Genomic DNA, 26968 nt, shown 5'->3' on the forward strand with positions numbered 1-26968 from the left:
TGACACCAAGCTCAGTGGAGCAGTCAATGTGCTGGAAGGAAGGGAAGTCATCTAGAGGGACCTTGACAGGCTTGAGGAATGGGCCCAGGTGAATCACACAAAGTTCATCAAGGCCAAGTGTAAGGTCCTGCACATGGATCAAGGCAATGCCCAGGTATCAATACAGGCATGGGATTCAGAGAATTCCCGTGAAGAAGAACGTAAGGATACTGGCAGATAAAAAATTGGACATGACCCAGCAATGTGCACTTACAGCCCAGAAGGCCAATTACGCCCTTGGCAGCAAAAAAAGCATGATCAACAGGTCAAGAGAGGTGATTCTCCCACTCTCCTCTGCTCTTGAGAGATCCCACTTGGGATGCTGTATCTAGCTGTGGAATCCCCAGAACAACAAAGGCATGGACCTATTAGAGCATGTCCAGAGGGCCATGGAAATGATCAGAAGGCTGGAGAAGAAAGGCTGACACAGTGGGGGTTGTTCAGCCTGAAGAAGGGACGGCTCCAGGGAGACCTTAGTGGAGCCTTTCAATACTTAAATAAGAAAGATGTAGAGAGAATTTTACCAACTGACGGGACAAGGGGCAATGGCTTTAAACTGAAGGATTTAGATTGGGCACAACGAACAAAGTATTTATGATGAGGATGATGAGACACTGGAACAGGCTGACCAATGAAGCTGTGGATGTCCCATCACTGGAAGTGTTCAAAGTCAGGTTGGATGGGGCTTTGAACAACCTCATCTAATTGAAGATGTCCCTGGCCCCGGCAGGGGGATTGGAACTAGATGTTCTTTGAAGGTCCCTTCCAACCCAAACTGTTCAATGACTCCATGAAAACAGCTTGCTATTGTGCCACTTTTAAGGTACTACCTTAAGATAATGAGATAAAATTTTTAATGTGACAGCTATGGGCAAAGAAATACAGCATGATACACTTCCTGACTAGGTAAGAAATGCAAACTGCAGAAGTCCAGTATAACTTCATTATAAATATTAAAGAAATATGGAGGTACTAGACTGGACAAAGAAGAGACTAGAGTTACATGGAGATATGGGTTGTATCTTTATAGAACAGATTAATAATGAATTTCATTCCTTATTCACACACATAAGAAAAAGTAATAATGCTCATTTCCTTTTCTTGGGAAGCTAGGAATTGGATTCAAATAATACTGAACATATTCAAAGGCAAAATGGGATATTTTTGTATTTCAGTTGCTGAAGACCTCATTTATTAATAGATACACATAGATTATTAGACTACTTAGAGGTGGTTATTTTGCTTTAGAAGCTACACATGGATCATTAGACTACTTAGAATTAGACTATTTGCTTTTGAAGCTCACAAAACCTCGCTATGAACTGTACACATAAATGGTCAAATTTACTTTTTAAGTCAGTAGCCTGCTGAAACTTGGACAGATAAAGCAAAAAAATTGAGAACAGAAATGCACTTTCTCATAGCTCAAAGTACTTAAGTTGCTGTACTTATATGTATCTATTTTGCCCCTATTCCTGTTAATTGGAATGCTATTGATTCCAGGGAGAATCTAATGCAGCCTATAAATTTCACTCTTCTGACAGATGAATTAAAAACCTTGAAAGGCTTTTCACGTAAGCAAATATACAGCATTCAAGGTTCACACTTGTTAAATAAATTAAAACTATTGACTTATGACAGCTGAAATGGCATGATCATAGATTGTGATTTAAAATATAAATGTCTGAAAGGTACATGGCCACCTTGATGCTTTCCTAGAAATGGTAGATTGTCTCTAAGGTCTGACAAAAAGGAATATGACTACAGTATCGATTTGGCTCTGTTGCTTCGAATATGGGAGAAGAAAAAATATCACTTGCAAACATGTCTTCCTTCCTGGCTAATTTCAGAAACTGGCACAACAAATGGAAAATGTTTAGTGACATTTCAGAAGTGGAAGAGCTGTCATTTATATTCTGCCTTAAGCATAGATGGCTATCACCAGCACTCCCCAGGCTTCCAGGTGTCCTGCCAGGACATCACTGTTTGAACGGTGCTCTACCTCAGACAGATTTCTGTCCCCAGCATTGCAGATAATCATTGCACAGCATTTGGAAATGTACTGTGAAGTATTTAGGCTTTTTTCTTATGACTAAATCTTGTTTGTTTTCAAGTAGATTTGGGCCAAAAAAAAAAAAAAAAAGGTTTTTTTCTGTCCTTTTGTTCTATGTTCTGAAGTTTTGGTTAAATAAAATAGGGAAAGTTGATCTGGTATCTTCCTAACTGCTATCCTTTCTAATTGTTTTGAATACATTAGCAGTTATTGTGACACAATCTGAAGCCATTTCTTTAACTGTAAAAGGACATTAGTAGACCAATGGTGCAGAGGATCATGTGAAATAAGATATTATTAATGGACCATGAAATGATCCTAACAAGTAATTTGAGAAGTGGAGGGGAAATGTTGATTTCCAAATTGTCTGTTCTCAAGTGCAGAAAGGAAGAAGTGAAACAAGAGACCCTCCTATTTCTCTATGAATATGTATGGCCCTCATAACTGACATGCCACAGCTGTTCAGGCACATATATGTCTTGTTTCTAAAATGAATTCTCGCTATAGCTCTGCTGTCCCTTCTGAATACAACTTGGATTGAAAAAGTATTTGGAAAACTACTACTAAAGACTTCTACAGAAGCAGAGCAGATGTTAGTACATCAGGTTATGACATCATTACTAGATCACTTGTAGTGATTGGACAAGCAGTGGTTTGAAGCAAATGTGGCCTGACCTTTAATGTACATCACTGTGCCTGATTTCAACTGAACATTTCTGTAATTTAGCTGAGTATAGATAAAAAAATATACATTAAGAGAATTTCATAAAAATGCTATTACAGTCATGCAAATGACTAAACATGAAAGCAAGACAAATATACACATATATTTTAAATAATATGGGAAAAAAATCAATACTAATATGCAAACCGTCTTGAATTGTCTGCTTTTATCCTGACGTGTAGTGTACTTATGATCTTGAAATAGTCTAATTCTTATTTTATTTATGAAATATCTTACCTCAAAGTGGGCAAAATGAGTTCTAAATTTTTGTATAGCACTGCTCCAACTACAAATACAGTTGATTCATCTAGTTCTGAAAAGAGTAGAGAAAAAAAAGATTTTTAAATGCACTTCTCAAGATTTCATCATCACCAAAAAAAATGTCAATAGCATTTTTCTTTCTAGTAAAAACTTAATTTTAAATAAACCATCATAATTTTGAATTATATTCTGGAATTCTGTCATTGAGATGTAACAATGTCACGAATATATCAAAAGATTTAAATCACTGAAAATGACATTTAAAAAAATCCATTACTGTGTACTAACATCCATGATAGTTCATTTACCTTTATAATTAGGCATCCTTAAAACATCTCTCTCAAAAATTTAATGCGTAGCAAATAAATTCTCTAATGTTAGAGATCTGCCCTGCAACAGTATTTGTAAATTCTATCTGAAATGAGGGTAATTTGCCTCCTGAGCATCCTTCATAAATGGATCATTGGAATGGCCCAGTCTGTTAAGGGTGGAGCAGCTTCAGGGGGTCAGCAGACCTGCACTTCAGATCACCTCATACCACCACAGGTACATTCCTATTCACAGTAACTAATCTTTGGCTCTTCTGTGTAGAAACTGCAAGTAAAATTTCTGTAGTTTCACCTTTTCTTCAAGATGCTAAAATTAAGCCCCATCATATCCCTCTGGGATAAGCTGTGGGTACTTGATTTCTTTTGAAGATGGATAAAATAAACACATCTATACCATACAGTGGTCCTGTGAGACAAAGATTCTAAGTTCTCTTCTTAAAGCTAACACAAAACTAACATGCTGATATGCTTCTTTACCTGTTGACATTGGGGTGAAAATATTTTTTGGAATGACAACCCTGTCTTCTGAGTTTCGTGCCCAATCAACCATTCCTTTTCTTCCTTTCATGGGGAAATTGATGTCGGTTAAAACAGATGCAGCAGGAAGCTTCTGAATGCTAGCCACTAGTAAAAAGAAATCACAAAATCAAATAAAACTGTGTTTCATACTTTAAAGCAGCATACAACAATAACAGTAGAGCAATAACAAAAATGTTTAATAATACATTTCAAGTAAAGCTGGAATTTATAGGACACTAACTGGCACAAAAAGTGTAATTTTCTGTTTATTATGCAGTTGTACTATAGATTAATCGTGTGCCATTGATCTTATCATTTGTCAGCCAGATTCCGATTAAGTTTCTTAACAGGGACTATTGGATTTGCTGGCTTATACTCTGAAATACACACATAAGGACATTGGCGTGTCTTCAGAGCAAATTCTAAAATGATCGAATGTGACAATGAAAGGAAGAGGATGCTGAAAATTGCTTTGGGAAACATAACTGCTAGATGCAGGCTAATGAAGCAATAAGAGAGATTTTTATCTCCCATACAGACACAGTTTTAAGATAGACCCATTAAGGAGATTCACATATTAAAAGACCTCATTGTTTCCACACAAACAAGAATGCAATATAGCACTTCATTTCTTTTTCTTGAAAGAAATATTTCCATTCAGAACTCTTAATTATATTCTTCCATCTAAAAAACAATACACACACACACATGCCAAACAGAATCATTATTGTATCTGTAACAGTTACAGAAAGACAGCAGAAATAGGTATAAAATCTAATAATAGGCAGTCTGGAATTTTGTTTACTCGTTCTCATTTTCTCTCTGTTTTCTAACTCAACTATCATCTGGAAATCCGTTTTGGTTTTGCTGTGCAATCTAAGTATGACTCCATGGCAACACTGTCAGTGTCTAGTAAGACTCAAAGTACTTTTAAGGAACTGACAAGGCTGCAAATGTTTATGTACACTGAGAGAAATGACAAAGAACACATTTGGAACACTAGCTCTGTTCTCAGTGTAAGCCATGTTGATAGCCATTTCCTCTGCAATGCTCTTCCTAATCCATTTATAAAGAGGCTAATGGGGTTGGAAGCATTTGGACATCAGGACTCCACTTTGATCTGCATAACGATTTCACTCCGAGGACTGCAAGGGAAGTTAAATATAAAGACAACGGGGCCACACAGTTGCAAAAGCAATCAGAACAGCAAAATTAAAGTAGAAAAACATTAGATGTCTCATCAGTGGATTTTATTCGAAAGTAAGCTGTACTTCAAATCCAAGAAAAGGGGAAAATCAAGAGGCTGACATTATTAACTCTACCAATGTATTCCTTGATAACTGACTCTTAGTTTCAAATTAGACTGGTTATGTATTACAGAATAACATCAGTGAGGTGGTGCTTGAGGTTGTTTCAGGCTTTCCACTATAAAACTATCATCAGAGCTTCACACTGCTAGTTACCATTGCCTCTGGGCTGACGTTGGCAAACAAATTCCCTGTCCTAAAGGGATGCTTAGTCTTCTGATTTTTCAGGTGGTGTGTGGAAGAAGAGATCAGGTGTTTCAGAATTACTAGGGCATAAAATGCATTGCATGTTTTCTCATGAAATCAAGGATTATTGAGAATATGTTAACACTGAAAATGGATTTTTCCATAGTTCTTAAAATCTAACAAAAAAAAAAAATTCTATATAAGTAAATTTAAACTGTCGTTTATTTAGTTTACAAAATTAAATACAGCTGGTGTAAGACAATATAATTTCTGTTTTACTTACACAGTATTTATCTGTGTACCCACCTATCTATTTATCTATCTAATAAAATTGTGAAGCCTTGGTATTTCATCCACCTGTTGGATGACTGTTCCCTTTATAGAAATACGAAATTAATGCTATTCAATGGAAATCACTCTGTAAAACAGAAAACCACTTTAGAGCTGGAAAAATGGTGAGGGTCTCAGATAGTACTTTTCCAGACTCTCCTTCTCTGTATTTTAAGCAGGCCAATCCATTATGGTACCTAAGTACTACTTTAAAACCAAAGATGTGAGACTATTTGCTAATACTTAGGTGATGAATAAAACAAAACCTAAGTGTAAAACCTAGACATTTGGTTCATGGCTCACATGCAATAAATAAAAATATATTTGTTTATTGGACAGTATTAGGTTCATGCTTGAACTTGATGATATTAAGAGTCTTTTCCACCCTAAATGATTCTATGAAGCTCTGTGTTTCCATCCATGGTTCAGACGAGCTTCTCTTGTCTCAAAATCAACCAAAGTGTCCCTATTTAATTTCACTGAGGATGCAACCTTAACATCCTGGAGATTTTGAATCTCTGCTTAGAAAGAGAGAATACACAGCATACACAAACCAATAACTGAAACAGGTTTCCAAAATCCTTGCCCCATGTAATGTAACTTTTGCTATCCTCTAACCCAGTTTTAATCTGCAGCATGAAGTAATTATTTACGTTATTGTAAACATGAAAGTCAACAGGACTTCTAGAGGAGAATGTTTATAATTCAGGTATTGGATCATTAACATGTGAGAAACTCAAATACCAGTTCCTTATAAAATTATTATACAAACATAATAAGACAGAATTATATGTAATTAACTTTATGTTTAATTCAATTTTTTAAATTTATATTTGTATGAGAAAATGATGTTCTAAATACTGGAACCCAAATTATTTATTTTTTCAATTGCCACATGAACACTTTGTCTTCTCATTTGGAAAAAAAAAATAGCTGCATTTTTGGTTTTTTCCTAAAATTACAATGCCATAATATCTCATCCTGAATTTGTGAGACAGAACTCTAGTTAATGAGAGCATCTACAGGCATTGTGGCAAAATTATTTTAGCTTGTTTGTACACACACAGAAATTGTATAATACTGGAAAACCATAACTGAAAATATTAATAAGAATGAAATTGTAAAGTGGAAAAAAGTGACAAAGGAAAAGAAAACTAAAATGAAAATTATCTAGGAAGAAGCTGAAGGAAATCTCTGTGTTTAAATTTAAAGTAAGGAAGTTTTATATTTTAAACTTCCCATAAAGACCATACTCAGCATGTTATTCCTTCAGATAAAAACATATATGAATTTCTGCTATAATACATTTTTCTGTTCAAACCTGACTACTCCTTCTTGAACTGCTTATACTAAGGTCATAAAATTGACAAGCAACCAGCCTGGTCAAGAAATTTTTCCAATATGGAAAAGTCTCATTTTCGTTTATTTGTATTATGGAAACTCCTATATTGCTGTCATTGCTTAAAAAAACCTGAACAATAAAGAAACCCAACCAACACTAAATCAAACTGAAAAAACAAACCAAAACTGAAAGACCAAAAGATGCAGAGCTGACACTGATTTGGAAAAATTCTTTGGTTTGGACTTAACCAGCATGAACCAGTAATGAAAAAAAGCCATCCAGAGGGATCTTGGCAGGAAAAAAAACCTTAGAGATAGAAAGTCTCTGCATGCACAGAACAAATTTAGGGTGTAGAATGTATTGCAGTCATTCATTCTGTGGACAACTATACTTCTTGTGGCTCCTTTACATATTCAGTTAAAATTTAAATATGATTTCCAAAGGCTAAGAAAAAGAAAAAAAAACGTAGAAAAAGGAATCTCATCCATGCTATTTGACTGTATTCAACTTTTGAAGAAAGTAGGAAGTGGACTATAGTCTATATTTCTTCAAAGAGTGGCACCATCATACTTCTGAATATTCAAAGTGAAACTTACATGTCTTAAATTAAAAAAAAAATCAAAAAACTAAAAAACCCAACCAACCAAGCAAAAAAAAAAACCAAACCAAAACTCACCTAGGTATAAACTGGAATACCTAGGTATAAACTGGAATATGGAGAAAAAAAATTCTTTTTAGAATTCTTCAAGCATTCTTCCGATGCACATTGGTATAAATGACAAAACAGTAGTTCAATTACATGTAAGAACACATACCTATTAGATGACTTCATTATAATTATTGATTCAGAAAAATCTATTTAAGTAGTAGTCTAATCAATTTAGTGATTGCCCTGACCCCTAATGGATTAATTTTAATATCCTTTACAAATATCCTTTTACCTTTGTTTCAATTTCATGCTGCAGCTGCAGACAACCTGTTCAATATTGCTCTACTGGAAATCTCAGTATTGGCAATTACTAGATTGGAAATTGGCAACTACTAGAATTTTCCAAGACTATCCTAATAAGAGGACTGCACACTGTAAGATGGGAACAATATTAAGCAGCTTATTTAGAGCAGCACAAAAGTGGTTAATTAATGTGTCATAAAAACTGAGTGAAATAGAATTGTGTACCTATGTGAAATATAAAGAACAAAATAACTTAAATCTGCAAATCTGAATCAGAAGTTTAAGAAAACTGAATTAGTGAAAATGTAAAAAAAATTATGAGCAGTAAGAAAAACTGATAAATTGAATGCTTCCTGAAATATGCGGTTGTTCAGAAAAATGCTTTAAACAAAACATGGTAGGAGACTGTACTTCATAAGCTAGAAGACAATTCCATCCCAAAAGTGCCCAGCAGTAGGACAAGTGGTAATGGGCACAAACTGGAACACAGGAAGTTCAATTTAAGGATGAGAAAAAACTTCACTGTGACAGTGACAAAGCCCTGGAACAGGCTGCCCAGGGAAGCTGTGGAATGTTTCATTCTCTGAAAACATCCAAAACCCATCTGGATGCAGTCATGTGTAATGTGCTCTGGGCGATCCTGTTTTAGCAGAGCAGGGTAGACTAGATGGTCTCTAGAGGTTCTTTCCAACTCCAATGATTATTCTGTGTTGGGATGATACTGACGAAAATGAAGACATGAACCAAGAAACCCAGAGCCACATCCAAAGTACTCCGTGTTTATGAAAGTGCTTGGTTTTGGGTTTTGGGTTTTGGGTTTTTTTTTTCCATTCTTCTTAGTACTATTGTGCATTCACAAAGTCTCCCTTTAGCAACCCTTGCTTTGCCATAAAACCCTTTGAAGGAAAAGACTCATCGCAAAGCAAGACAGAAGATGGAGGCTGATGCAAGAGAGAATGAGTTGACATTAAGCGCATGAGTGTTAATGTTACAGACATAAAGGTGGAATCCAAGGTAACACTGAGGAGCAAAAGCCAACTAGGACAGTATTTTTGATTGAATGAGCAGGGCACATGCAGATACCAATCATTTTTTGATCACTAAAGTGACTGGAAGACATGCCTGTGATAGTGATTCCAGCTCATAATGAGAGAAAAAGACAAGGAGACTGAAGGTAATGTTAAGGTAGTGAGCTCAGAAGATCGAAAGGATGATGAAGCTGTCATCAGAGAAAGTGAGAAAGAAAAGGTACGAGAAAAATATCATTGAAATGTTTATTCATCAGGTTTACTGATGAACAGGTATCCATAAGAACCATTGAAAAAAAAGAGACAGAGGACTTCACAGACAAGAAGAGGTCAGCAAGGGGGTAAACAGACATGAAAATCATGAACAGTCAATTGATAAAAATATTCTGAGTGTTCCTTGGGGACAATAAGTGCAGAGGTAGAATGATTTCTTCCTAGAAGTAGGAAATGGAAGCAAATATGGTCATTGCCTTACCTGTAAGTTATAATTCAGAAAAATATAAAGATATGAACTAAGATACGCAGGATATTGGAAAGTGATACAAGTAAAGATTTCTCATGCATGGAGTAGAAAATGTGATATATCAAAGCCACACACAGAGGAAACAAAGCATGTGAATCAATATGTGCTTTTAATTACAATTTTTTTAGCAGACTAAAAGCAGCTATTATACTTTACTATTGAACAGTGTTCTTAATCATACAAAGTCACATCCTGAAGAACTTTCAGCTTCAACTATGAGCAAATTAGAACTTAGAAAACTGTAAATTACTCTCGCATAGAATTATGGAGCATTAATGGTAGAGAAGATGTTAGTGAAATCTACAAAGGAGAGCTTGATTAAAAGGCATATATTGCAAAACAGTAGATGTGGAGGAAATGCCTGCAGGTGCCTTGTTTTTACAGCAATTTACCATGCATGTCCTAATTTCTCCATTTGCCTTCCCGGAAGTGTTCCAATCAGAGCACCTCAGTGCTTGCTTTACACTTCAGCTCCATTAAGACTGAGACATTAGAGCAGCAGGAAAGATCCTCAAAAAGCTCAAGCCTGTAGCTATGTTTACTGACCATACTGTTTTCTTCATTAAATTTAGTTGCTTTCTTTTTCACAACCCATCTGAGTCAGTGAAAACATTGCTGCTCTAACACTTCCTGTTAGCCTATTGATCTAAGGGTTTGAACACTTGAATTATGAAGATCTGCATGGAATCAGGTTCCCCTCTGAAGAGGGAATCCCCAGCTGCAGGAGTTATAAAACCATACCTCACATTCAATGAGAATATTCATTAGGAATCAAGGCTATTATCAAAACCTTCACTATTTGACTACTTATTTGACAACAGGCACAACGTATAACCCAAAGATTCTGAAGAAAGACTGGTCTGCTTAATTCATCTCAGATAATGGAGAAATGTCCCACATTTGTGCTTTACTAACTTCTTGACTCTAATACCTTTGAATAGAAAGAATTCTGTCATAAGTTTAGTGACTCCTGATCAGCATCAAATTACTTCTCTAGAGATTATCTTCCATTCTGACTTTTGTATTCAAATTTGAGAACAAGCCATCATAAACCAGTGCATTTCCATCACACACCCCTCCACAGCTTTAGGTGCCAAGGCTCAAAATCAGCTCTGGTGTAATTGAACATGGTAACTGAAGAATACAGTGGATAGGGATGTGAGAAGTGACCATCCATGGACCTTCACTCAGGAGCTATGCGTATGCTGAATCAGCTGTCAATGTGCATAGCCAGTTTTTGTGGTTGTCTGAATTTTGACCTTCAGCCTTAATTTCAATGTCAGGTGACCTAGGATCTGCCTTCTCACCATGGGCTTGCCTGGAGACCATTGGACTATTAGCTGAATACCACCACTGGGCTGGATCCTGGCACAGACTGATGTTGTGACTTGACTTCCTGGCTAGACACCAGATTTGTCTTACCACTATGGACTTGTATGATGATCTGGAATATTAGCTGGGCCTCACTACTATGACAGAACTCAGTGCTGTGGGACCTCGCCTTTGCCAGCAAGGCTGCTGTGCCTTCCTTTTTGTGTCCTAGATTTACTCACAGAGCAGCCCACTCCTGCTTACCCCTGAACCCAGCACCTAATAAGCAGGTGCAGCAACATCAACCTGCTAAATGCCTTCAAGAGAGGCTTGAGCAGTGTCATACAGAAAATCTGAAACAGAACTGCTAGAAAAACAGGTCTCTTGTGTCTCAGTTTCATGTTGAAGCCATGATTCTAACTTTTCTCACAGGAATTCATAAGTAAGCCTTTGTTTTCTGGAGATATGTCTAATTCATCTTTAATATTCTCCATGGAGGACATAAAGTGGATTAAGATTTGCTTAAGGGATCGTAAAAAATTGTCCTGGGGCACTGTGAAATCTAATTGTCAGGATAATACACACATGCTTTATTTAGATTGTTTGCATCATGCATGGCACAATGAAAACTCAGTACCTCAGTGGGATATATAGACACTATCCAATATATGTAGTAAGTTATACTAATTACACTGAGTTTGATTTACTTGTTCACATTGTTGAATTCTAAATTAACTTTAATAACTCGAGAGAAATCTCTTAGAGCTATTACGGTCATTCCATAAAACAACTGCACGATGAGGAGATGCTTAAAAAAATATCTAAATAGAAAATTTAGCCTATAAAGAATGACAGAGCGTGGTTATTATCAGCTGTTATAATGTAATCACATGAATCACTATGGCATGCAAACCTTGTGCTCAGCTGTTGTTATCCTATTCTGGTCATTCCATCTCCAGCATTCCTAGCTTATTCCCTCCCACTTCCCCAAATGAGAGGCTTCTCACATTTATCAAAGCTGTGGGAAGAGAAATCAAAAAGATCCAAGCAGCTAAGAAAGGTCTGAAAGCAGCAGTCAACTAGTCAACTGAGTCAAATGTTATGCCATCACTGTTTTCCTTGTCTGCATTCGGGTGTTTTACATATCCATTAATTTTGAGTGCACTTGACACAAAAAGATAGAGATGCCTAATTAGAGTTGCTTGGGTTGTTGTCTCAGTGATTTTTTTAAAAAATCATCTGAATTGTGTATATGTTGCACAGTGACCTTAAGCTGTATTTTAGGAATACTGAAGGGTGAGGAGGAAGGAGGAGCAGAAAAACATCTGACAAACCTACTACCCATGTGACAAATCCCTATTCCCTGTCCCCCTGCACTACTGGGAGGGACGAGGTAGAGAAATCAGGAGCAAAGCAATGGGAAGAAGGGAAGGGTGTGGTAAGAGGCTTAAAAGATCTGTTTTTCTTTCTTAATGCCCCTCCCTGATTTGACTGATCAGAAATTAAACTGGTATTTTTCCCAAGTCGAGTCTGCTCTGACTGTGAGGGTGAGTGAGGGTTAGTGAACCCTCTCTGTGTTTGCCTTCAACTGTGGGGGGAGCAGTAAGACAGCAGCCACATGGTTCTTGACTGCCAGCTGGGCCTGAACCACAACAACACCTAATTCTTAAACAGGCTGTTTGGATTCAGACTGACTTTTCAGATGCCCATACAGTGCCTTTAGTTTTGTTTTTTTACATTCAGTAAAGTAGAGAACTACCACGTTGGACAGTTAATGTGTAGAAACACTGTGAATAAGAAAACATCTCTGGTTTTCCTGAGGCACAAAAAGATGCCATGAAAATGAGCTATGAGCGTGCCAAGCTCTGCAACATTTGCATTACTACCTGATACGACTACATAATCTCATTGGCACTACATCCTATCTGCAACCTATTTTCTGCTAGTTGTTCCAATACAAATTTTTATTTCTATTGTTAACTCTTTAATTTCTTGTGCCATTTGCTGCAGTATGTTTATGAAATACAGATTCAGAACAGGGGTACCCAGACTGAAACTTTACTACTTTGGCTGCCTATTTTTTATTTTCCAGAAATCCTGCCTGTCAGTAGATGCTCTATAAAGTTAAAATTCAATTCTACAATATACAATACTCCAGAAAACACAATTATATCCATGATGTGAAGTGGAAAGGAAGAGTTTACTCTAGACTGTTTGCTCATGTTATTTAACAACAAAATATGATGAGTTTTTAAAAATGGAATATCATGAACATAAAATATGGAAATAAGAAGCAGTGATGGAACTTCTGTTTTTTACTGAACTTTTTATTGGGTTTTTGGGACCCAACAACACTTCAAGTAATTTCTTGTGCCTAAAAGCACTAACACAGTGACTGAATTTACATGCCAGAGAAGCTATTAACTTACTGAAAAGTTCTGCAAATTCTGCTCAAAAATAATCTATACTTTATTTCTGCAAAATCATTTGGCATCAAGTATTCTACACCTGAATCCAGTTTTGTTATTACTGCTATGCCATATTTGGGATAACTGCCATTTTTTTCATAGTCAGACCTAGGAGATATCCAGAAAAAGAAAAAAAAAAACCCAAAATTCTTGCCTTCCAATACTATTTGACCACTTAGAAGCTATAACCCACAATCAAGTTGGCTTTCTAGTACAAATCATTCCCTGGAAAACCAGACAATCAAAAAGTGCTATTTTATATTCTCCTTTTCCCTCACCTGATTATAGCATTGTTACCAAATAGTATTTTATAGCATGAGAAAAAGAAAATGTGGTTTTTTTCCCTTTAGTTATTTTCCCTTCTCTGTTCTATGTAGTTTTTACTGCTATTGCTTTTATAGAATAGTTTTGATGTACTAAATGGGTTTTCTGTCCCTAATCCCAAAACATCTAAATGGTGCTTTATTGGAAACCAAACTAACTGCACTCTGGTGGCAAACATTCATTAAAAAATTTCTAAATGGAACAAAAGAGGAACAAAGTTAAGGTCAGTGTAAGGATGTTCAGTTATTTGATAATATTTCACAACAGTAACTTTTTTGCAGAAAAAAGTTGGACCGCATAAAATGGACCTACACTGATACGAACTCTGGCTATTAATTAAATCTTAATGATTTAAATATTTGAGTTCTAAAGTTACCCTATGTTTGTTGTAAAGGGACATTTGAATGGTACTGAAGCATTTTCAAAAGGTGCTCAATGTCACCATTCAGCAAATTGCACCGAGTCCTGATGTTTTGTATAACCAAGAGCTTCAAAGGCTTTGAAGAAACCAAATCATGTTTTGGCAGTTTAGCAATTCTTAGGCTGTCAGGCATCCTGTGATAACTGTTCACCACAGCTGGGAGGTAACATAACTTTATTTAAGCTGTTTTAATGGAAGGCTAGGTTTTATCCCAGTGAAGCATGAAATGTAAAAAAAAAAAAAAATAAAAAAATTGCAGGTTGAGAGCAATCCCATTTTATGCCCACCTATAGCTAGGACAGACTTTAAACATTCCTAAAACCAGTGATAGTGCAGATTAATGTGAGCATAGAGAATGCTGAGTGACAGGTAAAAATTTGGGTTATAACCATATAACCATATAACCATATATATTAAAACCATAACCATTAAACATATATTAAAAAACACACGAACCAACATGCTAAAATATAATTTAAAGATTAAAAAAAATACAAGCAGAAGAAAATATTCTAACAAGTGTCTAGAAAAGGAAAAATGGCCACATTCCTACACAGTCATTTGCTTCCTTATTTTCCAAGCTTTAAAACTCCAAAGTGCATGCTTCAAGTACATTCAGAGAACAAAAACATATATCCAGCAAACGCATCCTAACATCTTGTCAAATAACATGATAAACAGTACAAAAACAAACACTGCAAACCCCTCTAAGATCTGCTGTTGAATAGTATTTCTAAGTAGATAAACCAGTGCTATATTTGAATGTCTTATCTTATTGATGTGCAGTGTCTACTATTTTGGTTTATGAGCAGTTTGGATATCCATAATTTTAACTTTTTGCAAATTATTTCTAAGTACAATCAGGAATGTAAAACAGATGATGTGGTATAAAATCATCAGCTATGTGTTCCAGTAGTGGAACTATTCATCCAAGAAACAGGTAAAAGTTCAATTTGGCAAAGTTAAATGACAGTCATTTTGCAGAAATTAACTTTTCTTTGTGCATTGTTGACTATGAATGGAAACCATTATTTTTCATTGCCTAGATAGTGATACAATTTTCAAAGCTAAATGAGCATTAAAAACATTCATTCTATGCTTTTGCAATGAACAATCTAAAATACCTAATGGTAAAATGAAACATTGCCTTTCATCTTTACGAACGTATTGTATCCTCTTGAGGTAAAAATGAGAAAGGAGGGGACAAGCGTGCAGTATTTTTGATAAGTTTCCCTCAGAAATGGGAGAATGTGCAGAAAAACCAGCCTGCCTGGCTGCCAGTCCCTGAAGATCCAGTTATCCTGCTGACTGCCCCACAGTTTCTTCCCCTTGGCAGGCCAGTTTATTTCCATTCCTCTATTACACTGGAGATGAGATTTTGATGCCAATATAGGGAGGAAATATGTTTCACCAAAGGGCACAATTTACACACAAATGAATGGGTTTCCAAGTACTTGCCTGTGAGATCAGATGACATTCTAGCTATGCTGCTCTGCAACAGGACAAGATTTTCTGTACAGTTTACTATACTAGTACACTGTTGTCCCACAGATGTACTTGAAATCTATCTCCTTTCAAGATACTTGACTAATGAGTAATGGAAGGAAGTATGAAGCCGTAAGATTTTAATAAGCAATGTATTACAAAAAAAGGCATACAATTAACACTGATAAGTATTAACTGATGCAACTGGCACTGAAAGTAGAAGACCTTGTAAGTTAGAAAAAATTATCACAAAATAAAAATCGTTAGAGAACAGCAAAAGTTTGAAACACAGAATAAATGAAGAGCCATTCATATAGAGATCAAATGTCTTTTCTATGAAACTTTTTTGTCTGGTTTCTGGTTTTATTTGGATTTTTCTGTTGTTTGGGTATTTGGGGTTTTTTTGGTTGGTTGGTTAGTAAGTTTTTTGGTGTGTTTTTGTTTGTGTCTTGGCACTTTTTAAATTGTATTTTTTAAAGTTATTGTTTAATTTTTTTTTCCCTGAAAAGCCAGAATATTGAAACCAACTTTAGAGATGGTATGCCAAATCCTTAGCTTGGTATAAACCATGCTACTTCAACCGTCACAGTGGAGTTCATTTCTGGGTAGTAGATCTCTCTGACATACTGCAAGTAACAGGTAGAGTTAAAAGCAGTCTCTTAAGTCTTTGTAAGTAATATGGTCTGCTGACTCCAGTCTCAAATAGGAAACCATTCTGCTTCTACTCATTTTTGCTAGTTTTTACCAGCTGAAAGTGTGATTCCTTGGGTTTGCTCCTACTTTAACTAATTTATATTTTGTGGGGTTTTACTTTAATTCTATTTATTTTTTTCTGCATTAATTTTCACTAGAGAGTGAGTAACAAAACCCTGTAGAATTCATTACAACTGAGGGTGAACTATGTTATTTACAGTACCTAGTCATACCATCTCTAGCAGAACACTGCTAGCTGATGCACCACCATATGATTGCAGGACACTGTTATAGTGATTGCCTTACAAGGACACAAAATTCTAGAATGAGTCATCAGTTTGTGCAGAATCACATCTTGTTATCAGGCTGTGACACTCCAGTGCCTCTCCTGTATTGTCTGGAATGTCTTGACACTATACTGCACCCAGTATGATCATTGCTTCTTTACCTTAATATGAAATGATAAGACTCTCTTGGGTGTGCATTTACTCTGTTAACTCAGCTACCACTAAAGACTTAATTTGTAATGGTACAAGAATCTAAGACATGTATACTTAAATGCTGAAAAAACTATCTCCACAAATCAGTTGCAGACACTGTTGTTGATGGTGAAAGCGTTTTTTTAGTTAGTCTGAAGCCTGGATGTCTGTGCCTTTTCTTGTTTCTGTTTCTTTACAACCTTTTACTCCACTGTGTCTTATTTAAGGAAACAACTTATATTAGTCCAGTTTCCTAAAGCACCTATTTCAAAATAGTTAATTGGCTAATTTACTTAGCTTTATCTTTAAGGGTAATTAGTTAACCATATACAAAAAACTAACTACTGAATTATGACTATTACATAGAACATTGTCATAAAGTTAGGTCTTTTTACACATTTGTGAAGATTGCTCAATAAAGATTCATAATAACATTTTCTTGGTATTAGTAATTTTTAAGCTGAAGAAACTGGGAGCTATATTTCATCAGGATCACTGAGTATGCAGGTTTAGAACTCTTCACAGTTTTGCACTGTTCACAGACAAGGTTTCAGGGAACGGGAATAACTTCATAAACTTATTTGATACTGAGAAATAAATAAGTGTTCTCAATCATTTACTTTAGGCTCTAAGTCAGATTCTGTGGTGAGTTAGACCTTGTAATTGTGTATGAAGTTTTCGTCCTTTAATTAGTAGAGAAAGCTTGAGCCTTCTGAAAGCAAACATATTGATCTGTTCAAGGAACTGCCAAGGCTCCTGAAAAGGGAACAATATGAATATATATGGAGCAAAGTATATAAAGGTATAAAAAAATATCCAATTGACCTTTCTCTGTAGTTTTCCTATACTTTTGTCTTTTTTTCTGTGAAAATTGTCTCTTCTGTTAGCCTTTAGCCACCAGAATATTGCTACCTATGGTTCGAGTAAATGAAGAAGAGGGAAACAGGAGAGTGACGCTGGCTGAATATGAATCCTGGGAGCTGAAGGATTTTTTGAGGAGTGAGGAAATAAATGACAGACACCCCTTTTCATATAACAGAGCATCTGCTCAGCTGACAATGTAGAGAGGTTTTGGGCAGGAAAGACCAGTGGGCTACAACTGACTGTGAAACAAAAAGGATTAGGATCAGGAGCCAAAGACAAGAATGTAAAGGAGAGAGGGAAGAATGCAGACCTTGTAGCTCCTCTGACCACCATGCTCACTATCTGAGAACAGAATGTGCAGCACAGTGCAATGAGAAAAGCAGTAGTCATGCCTGCCAGGGCTGGTTTCTCACCTGGTCTATCCCTTGAACCATGCCTTTGACAATGTTTGGGCAGGTGCCAGAAATTAAGAGTATGGAGAAGTGTGAGACAGTTCTCAAGACTGTATTTGTTCCTTTTTGATTCATGTACACAGACACAGTCATAAACCCCAGATCCTAGCCCAAATTAGGAGGATGATGGTCACTGACTCTTTTAGGCTGTTTTGAGAAGAAATGAGATGTTAGAGAATGGAAACTGGCAAAAGTCTATATTGCAAAATTACAGAAGAAAATATTTAAAACTTATACAATAGCATTCAAAAGCTAAAAAAAATTTGGAGAAAATACACATACTTAAAGAATTAAAGGGGACTTGTGTTTTTATATCCATTAGGACTGTATTTCTTTGTAAAACCATGCAAGGTTCACTTTAATTTATTCCTGACAAAACCAAATGTAATCATATTACCACTACAAAGGTATTTACACATGAACTATGGCATACTACACAGAATGATTCACCTTCTAAAAAAGAAATGCAATCCACCCAATGGTTCCTTAAAGGGTGTACCCTTAAATTTTGCTTTGTGAAAACACAGAGTATTCTGGAATAATTTGATGAAAAGAGGAAAGAGAACTAAGTGGCTATTTTGGGCCATTCTATGGAATTTGCATTTTCATTTGTATGACAGGTCCAATTTTATTTCTCTTGGGAAAAAATGATGAAATTTTACCAGCTGATTTTTTTTAACCACAAATATCCATTTCAAAATTCCCAAATACTGCACTTTAGCACTAAATGGCCTCTGAACAAGCAGTAATTTCATTACAATTTAATTCTTAGTAAAGCGGTACGTAATTATTAAAATAGTTGTTTCCTGGCTGAACATTTAGACCTTTTCTTTATAACTCTGGACAAGTTAAAATCAATATTGTGGCTTTTTTTCTGTCTTCTTTAATATATATGAAGAAAGACACTTAAAAATGTTAAAACCAATTCAGTCTCTGTGTATATTTTAGGCCAGTACAATATTCAAGATATATGACTCAGAGGATCCTGAGTGCTGCATTTAAGATTCACATCACCAACTCTGGTACGAAAAAGATAAGCAGACTAGGCAGATGCTATTAGGATAAGTCAATGAACCATATAATGGTTTCTAGAGGAGATGAAGATTTACAATTTACAAGACCTAAAAATCATACCTTGAGAAAAGGTGAATGAACCCACAGTAAGAGACAGAAATCTAGCCTGCTCATTTTCTAGAAATCCCAAAGCTCAACAGGTGTACCACTGTTTGTGTCTTATAGTTAGAGTAGATACATCTTCTGAAAGTTCCTTTGGTCACTAACAGTTCTACATATCTCTAGTTAGGACTGGCAACTTCTAAGATACACACCAAAAGACTGCAGGATTGTTTAACCACTGGTGCAGATTTCATAGATATGAACATGGAATGGCAGATCTAGAGGGAACAAGTAAGTATGCAAAAAACAAAACAACGGATGCTGTTTCAAAATATTTTTCTGCCCTAGGGTAAACCTGGACTGTCTGTGAAGGCAGACATCAAACTTTGCTCTTTGCCAATATCCATAAAGCTTATCTAAACAGCTCAGCATCTTGTCTAAAATTATATGCTGGTCACTATACTGGATCAGATTACTCATCAGACTATCAATGTCACAGTAGCCATTCTTAAGTAGACAGATAATAAACCGTTGGTTAGAAGATGATTTTTGCATGTAAGAAATGATTTACACCTTTTCATTTTTTTCCACATAGACACCACATACACATCTAACTTGATTTTATTTTATTACACTTAACTCCTTGGCCCTATAATCATTCAGAATTAATTTTTTTTCCTCTGAGCAAGGTTAAAAAGAGATATCAGATTACTAGATGTCATCTAGTTCCTTCTAATAATCTCTTCTCAAACTAGATGTCATCTAGTTCCTTCTAATAATCTCTTCTCAAATAATCTATTCTAACCATTCCAGTTCTCAATCTGTTATTTTATTACCAGGCGGCTCTGAAACTCTGTGTTCACAGGATCACAAAGCTTTCACTCTTTGTTTTAGATTCCATGAATCATTTAAGCCTAAACTAGTCACTAGACTTTCAGTGGAACTTACAAGAGGCAACACATGCCCTGAATTTAGATGTCTGAGATTGTTTGAATTGCTCTCCTGAGCGAGTTTCCCTTTATTGTGAAGGAAATTTGAGGTGATTTTGGCAAACTATGGGATGCTTAAAGTAAGTACAATGAATCCCAACAATATAATCTCAATTAAGAAGAGCACTGCAAGTGATGACTATGGAAAATTAAAAAAAACAACTGTATTCTTTAGACTGCTCTTTTTGGACAGCAATACTGTTCTTTTCTCTGATCTCTACTGAAAAGTGACCATGGGATTTTACTGAATTCTTTTAGATTCCTACATTATGTACGGTTTGAACTATTCCCTCTTGCATGCTCTGTCAACACTGAATTCAATCTTCCAGTGGATATCCCCCTCTTTTCATTTTGCTATACCCCCTGGAGATCTTAATTTTTTTTCTGTCTTTAGTCTAAATAGCTTTGTGATATCTGCATATTTTAGAACATTACTGATCACTCAAACCTCAGTCTTCACAAAACTAACATTTACAAAAGTGGTTTTTCTCATGCTGAAAATTATGTTTATTTTCTGTCAGTTCCAAATAACATCCATGACAACACATTGCACTTGAAGATTATTTAGTGTTCTCATTAATATCTTCTAAGAGCTGTTAGCTTCATTTTTGACAAGAGAGTCTGTGCTTCCAGCTAGTTCAGGGACTCTTGAGTGGTAGCAAAAACTCTTGTTTTTTCCTTAGAGGAGAAGGACCAGGATAAGGAAGGAGGCTTCCATTTCCTATCAGAGGCTTTTATTTTACCTAATAATTTATTAAAGGAATATAACAGAACTGAGAGAACACAAATAAATGCCACCTGTCCCAGACATGCCATGCATGATCAAAGAAAATTGTTGCTTTTAAATTTATTAAGTTTTTCAGAGTGTATTCTCTATCCTTGAAAGGAAAGCTAAGAGGAGATGGACCTTGATTTAATGGAAATACATTGGAAGAGAAACAACTTTCATGGAAATAACTGAACTGCCTAAATAAGCACCAGAGCAAGTACTGGATCATCTGGATTTGGAACCAGACTCTGATGTTTTGTTCAGAAGAAATGAAAAATTTGAGTTAAAAGTCACCACATTCGAAATTTTAATAGTGTCAGGGCAACTGTCTTTATGAACCTTTTAGCTACTTTGAAATATATAATAGTGTGTCTTGGTATAGCCTATCATATAATAAAGGTAACTTCCATCCCTTCCCATGTGCAATGATCTGGGAATATGAAATGGACAATCATTGCAGAGTGGCTGTTGTATAGTAACTTGTTAAGAAACAGCTTCTGTGTCTTGAAAGAAAGAAAAAATAAAATTTCATCTGTGGAGGATCTCAGAAGATCAGCATATGTGTCAAACACAATTAGATGTTCAAATTGCATATGGGCCACTACAGTGCTATTCAATTAGAAATTAACTAGTAAACTGAAATTAGCCGAAGGAAACCAAGATGTCTATTGGATGCTGTAAAATATGCAACAGAATTGGATTTTTTTTTCTGACAAGAAGCAGCAGTACTGAATTTTTTCAGTAGTGAATTTTTTCTCATATATCTCTACTAATTTTAAAATGAAAATAAAGCAAAAGGCATTTAGAATATCTGAAGGTGCTGACGGAATATAATCTGCTAAATAATTATGGAATAACTAGTAACCTGTTTAAAGATGAATATACAAAAGATGGGCCTCTTTTCCGTGCATATATACTTCCTTCATGGAATGCATTTGCTGATTTAATGACAAGAATGCTATTATGAAATATAAACAAGACCTCACACATCTTTAAACTCCTGTTGGAAGAACAGCATTAATGCTAAGACAAGATGACAACAACTGCATAGTTCATTCCTCTCAGCTGAGGTCAACACAAATGTTTCCCAGGCTCCAAGTATATAGTCCATCAGGCATGGATTTGCTAGCCCATGAGGATAACTACACTGAACTGTCCTGGATATATTCCTTTCCTTGTTTGTGAAGTAAGAAATTACTCCTTGCTGATAAAAACCTTCAGTTCCTGTCTTGCCATGTCACCTGAGCTCAAGTGTTCTGCTCAATGAGTTGCACAGCTGTGACTCTCTCCTTTTTTGACAGTTGATCAAGGGAAGGATAAACTCATGACAACATTTAAAGGCACAGAGTTAGGAAGTCAGAATAAACCTATAAATTCATCTTACTTTCCTCAGTTTCTTTATATTCCTTTGATGTTATATAGTCAAGAAGAGAGCTAATCCTGAGTACCTAAAAATATCTCATATATGGGAAAAGAAAATCTGTCAAGGTGATGCGGTTTTCTAGAGTAGCCAATGCCCAGCATGGTAGTTGATACAACTGGAAAGTTGTTGTTTACCATTTGAATCCACAAATATGTAGAGAAACAATTCAAATGTGTCTTAAACATTTTTCCACCTTTTTTAGGACAAGGAGATCAGAATGCAGTACAACATATGGTATTTTCTTTATACATTCGTGCAGGATTTAGGATAATTAAGGACTGACAACTGGATGAAGCTGTAAGTGGTGCTGCAGTGCAAACAGTAAGCAACAGAAATAATAAATCATTGGTTAAAAGCTCAGGTTCCCACAGTGCCTACTAAAATGTTTTAAACATTTAAAGACTGCCAGAGTTCTTTTAGGTGAGTTCTTTGACATGTTTCCAATACAAGACTGTGCATTACAGGGGCTAGTTTTTACAGTCTTATCAACCTAAATATAAACTCGATATAATAAGTAATAAATATTTAAGTATTTTAAAAAGTTACTCTTGCACAGGAAGTTAAGACTTTAAATAGGGACATTTCAACATTTTGCCTGCTTTATTCTGCCAATATTCTGCTTTCTAAATTACTGTATTGTCTAACTAATTCTAATGACTTGCTAGTGAACACATGCAACTGTATATACTAACTGAAAATCTGTAACAGTTTATTGACACCAGAAGTTTTTCTATCAAACAAATATATATTTTGAAGTTTATTTTGGCATTATAAAAGTACAGCTATAAAAATTAAAAAGAATAAGCAGAATACTAAGCAAAGACAAAATGCTTATGAAATGGCTTTTTAAACTATGTTTTTTCTTCGTTGAACTTTAAATATAATAGTCCCATATTGTAGAAGTATTTGTGGGTACAAGTAAGTGGAATGCAGTTGCTAAGAATCTTTATATTTGATGTTTATTATTATTTGATTATATTGCCTGACAACTGTCCAGTGCCACAAACAAAGTTTGAAAAATAAAATGAAGTTTGAAACTGTCACACATGGAAAAAACTGATGTAAGAAACCATAGCCTAAAATTATTTTGGCAACTAATAGATTAATATTTTAAATTACTGCTTATCTGTCTATGCTGATTATTATCACACTGTAGGATGTGCAAGGACTGTTCTTTGGGAGAAAAAATTGTTAAAAGAGATGATGTCAACAAAATTAACATTTGTCAAGCTTAAGTATATCGATATCTTAATTAGCAAGATATTCTAAATTACCATTTGAAACTCTGCATACCCTGAAAATGCTTTAATACCTACAGTTCCTAGTATATTGATGAATATTTTCTGTATTTTATTTGGAGTCTGAAACTTTGCATCTTGAGATGGTCCAATGTGTAAGGCATACCAAGTGTGCTAAACAAGAGAGGAGATAACCAAATAGATACAATCTGGAGGAAGAGGAGCAGCCCAGTCTGCATTGTGGGAGAAGCAGCAACTCTGTAATACATACTTGTAATTTCTGATTTTCAATAGGTCATAAATTTGATAGAAGAAATTCCTATTTCTTACCTACATTTCCAGTCATTAGGTATGAATTCTGAAAGTCCATCATTCCCATTCCAACAATGTGTATAAAATCTTCTATCACCTGCATTAACTCCACCGAGCCTGGATAGATCTAATAAAGGAAGGTCAGAAATGTTGTTAGCTTTAATATCAAATTTGCACAGAGGCAAATTCAAATAGAATCTAAATCTAAATGCCATCAAATGAAATTTGAGAATTAACAATCAAAGTGCTCCTCCCATGTTTCAATACGCAGATTTTTCTGTCGCTATTTTGTCATCAGATCCTCATGTGGGCAGACACTACTTCCCATAAAGCTACATGAAAACAGCTTTGAACTGGAACTGTGGAATGTTTGGTCTCAAAAATATTTTATGTTTTATATACCTTTATATATTAAAAAAAACCAAAAAACCAACCAAACAAAAAAAGAAAATATTTGCCATTACTTTAATGAATGTTTAAAACACTTTATATTCCCGAATAATTCTAATTAAGATATTCTTCCTTCCTCCAGAAAATATCTTCAATAACTTCAGAACTATTGACACAGACAGCTGAATGCAAACCTTACCATGGCTTCTCCATCCTCTGTTGGTTTATATTTAAGTAATATAAATTGTTACTGGCAATACTGTTTTCATCATTGATGTGGAGTAGTAGAATAATAGAATAGCTGAGCTTGGAAAGGGTCTCTGGAGATCATCTAGTTCAGCCTCCTACTCAGATCAAGATCAGTTCTAGCACATTGCCCAGGACCTCATCCACTTGGATTTTAAAGATATCCCACAATGGAGACCCTAGAGCAAGTCTGTGCAACATGTTCTAGCATTCAACCACTCTCACACTGAAAAGGGTTTTTGTATATTTGTATATGTATATAATGGAATGTGCTGTATTTTAATTTTTGCCCCTTGCTTCTTGTCCTGTTACCAGACACCACTAAGACTCATTCTTCTTCACTACGCCTGCCCCAGGAATTTTTAATGTTGACGGGGTCCCCACTTAGTTTTCTCTTTTCTAAGCAAAATACTGTCAGCTCTTTCAGCTTTTTCTTGCATATCAGTTGCTTCAATGCTCTAAATATCTTCATGGCTCTTCACTAGCCTCATTCCATTACAGCCATGTCTGGTACTGGGGAGCCCAGAACTGGACACAGTGAACTAAAATAAGTTGCAGAAGCCTTTGCACTGCTAGCATAACATCTGAGTATGACAAAATGGAAAAGACCAGCACACTTCCCAGAAATATAATTTATTTGCAAAGCTTTAAGCTACTGCAATCACAGCAACATTAAAAATTATGCATCGTAAACGCTTCATTAAAGGTCAAAACAGTTATTATGAAGCTTAAAAATTCTGGTCATATCATATACATAAAAAACATTTGTAGTTGTTATGGCCTGCTATTAACAGGGCAATTTTCAGTAATACAGTATTTTACAATAGAAAATAAAGTATAACTTGTTCATGGTGCTTTTTCTTCAATATCAATGAGATGTCCAAATTTCACTCCAATTCATTCCAATTTCACTTTCCAAATTTCTGTTTCAGAATCCAACTCCATATAACCGTTTCAGTGTTTTGTCCAAAATATGCTAGAAAATTATTTTTTATAGGAAGCCTTTTTATTATTATTGCTTATGAAGGAAAAAAAAATCATCTTAGGAGTACTTATGAGTTCAGCTCCCCCTTCCTAGCCTTATTAAGACCTACTTCCTTTAATAGTTTCTTTGAGATGGCTTATATAACTGCCTAAGACCAGTGGTGTGCTTTTTTCAGGTTGTCTCATGAGTCCAAGATTTAGTGAATTCCCCAGCTTTGTCACCAGGCAGCTGGTGCTGCCCCACTACTCTTGGGTTCAGTTCATCTTGATACTTGCCTGGGTTCCCGGCTGCCTACCAGTGCTGTACTCAGGACTACAAGAAAACTAAGTGCCAAGCAGAAGGAAGGAGCTACAGAAAAGTACAAATAACTTGTCCTTTCTCCCTTTGTCAACACTGCTGGTTTCAACAAGCAGCAACGAGGGGAGAGAACTGGAAATTAATTGTTTCTTGTTTTACCTCCATGTTCTCAACATTTCTTCTTAGGTGCTGTTATCTCCTGATTTACCTGAGACAGATGGTGGACACAGCATGGGCAAGCAGGCAGAGTGGAGGTAGAAGACAAGGCTGATAACATAAGGAGTGATATCCTGTATGCTCATTAATGGGGCTAAAACAATTGTTTAATATTGGTTCTTTAATCTTGCTGCTGTTTATGGAAACTGCCCACACACATGTGATTTTGCAGCTTCCCTCCACCACCACTAAAGAGAATGACACACTTTATTTTTGCCTCTGTCTCTTACACAGAGGAAGAGAAACACATCAAAAGACAAATATGATTGCTGACTAGCTGCAGCATCCATCAGCAGGTTTGAACTGGTAGTGAAAAGTCCTGATCTTCCCTTTTTTAGTTATAATGATGAACGTCCAAAAAAGGAAGTTAAATATATTCCAAGATTTTCAAACACCTAGTGATTTACTGAGAATCCCATTAAAAGTGAACAAATTTCAACTATCTGTGTAACATGGTAGCAATGGCCATACAAGAGCAGACCAAGGATCTATGTAAGCTGTTTTCTTGCTTTTTACAGTGGTAAATAGCAGCTGTCTAAGGAAGAGTATAAAGAGGCATGCATATAGGGATACTTCTTTTTTAATTCTTCCCCAGCCTTCAGCATTTGTATGTCCATAAGAAAAAATGAGATCTTTCTATAACAGAACTATACTGACATTTCTTCCAGTAATTTAATTTTTTTAACTCTCACTTTCTGTGACAAGAATTTCTAACTTCCTGCAAAAAAAGTATTGCTTAGTATTCAAATGTATTCATAGTAGCCACTATTTGATGTGCTTTAGTTACTCTACAAGAAGTACGAGTGAATAAATTTATCATTTCCTCACCTCATTCTCTAATCCACTCCTGATTTTAAAAGCTTCTATTGTACATAAGCACATTTGAATCTTTTCCAT

The 26968-nt window shown here is 35.6% G+C and overlaps 1 protein-coding gene across 5 annotated transcripts in view; it reads right to left on the reverse strand.

The window, feature by feature from the left end:
- Nucleotides 1–26968, reverse strand: part of ADGRB3 (adhesion G protein-coupled receptor B3) — a 434645-nt gene that overhangs the window by 184774 nt on the left and 222903 nt on the right. For all 5 annotated transcript variants that reach the window (XM_071741618.1, XM_071741620.1, XM_071741621.1 and 2 more), the window contains 3 exons: nucleotides 23956–24064; nucleotides 3884–4030; nucleotides 3054–3129 (listed from right to left, as the gene is read on the reverse strand). In XM_071741618.1, the coding sequence (XP_071597719.1) occupies nucleotides 3054–3129; nucleotides 3884–4030; nucleotides 23956–24064 (332 nt within the window). The remainder of the gene's footprint in view (nucleotides 1–3053; nucleotides 3130–3883; nucleotides 4031–23955; nucleotides 24065–26968) is intronic.

Source organism: Heliangelus exortis, chromosome 3 (genome assembly GCF_036169615.1).
Source record: "Heliangelus exortis chromosome 3, bHelExo1.hap1, whole genome shotgun sequence".
Taxonomy (NCBI): Eukaryota; Metazoa; Chordata; class Aves; order Apodiformes; family Trochilidae; genus Heliangelus; species Heliangelus exortis.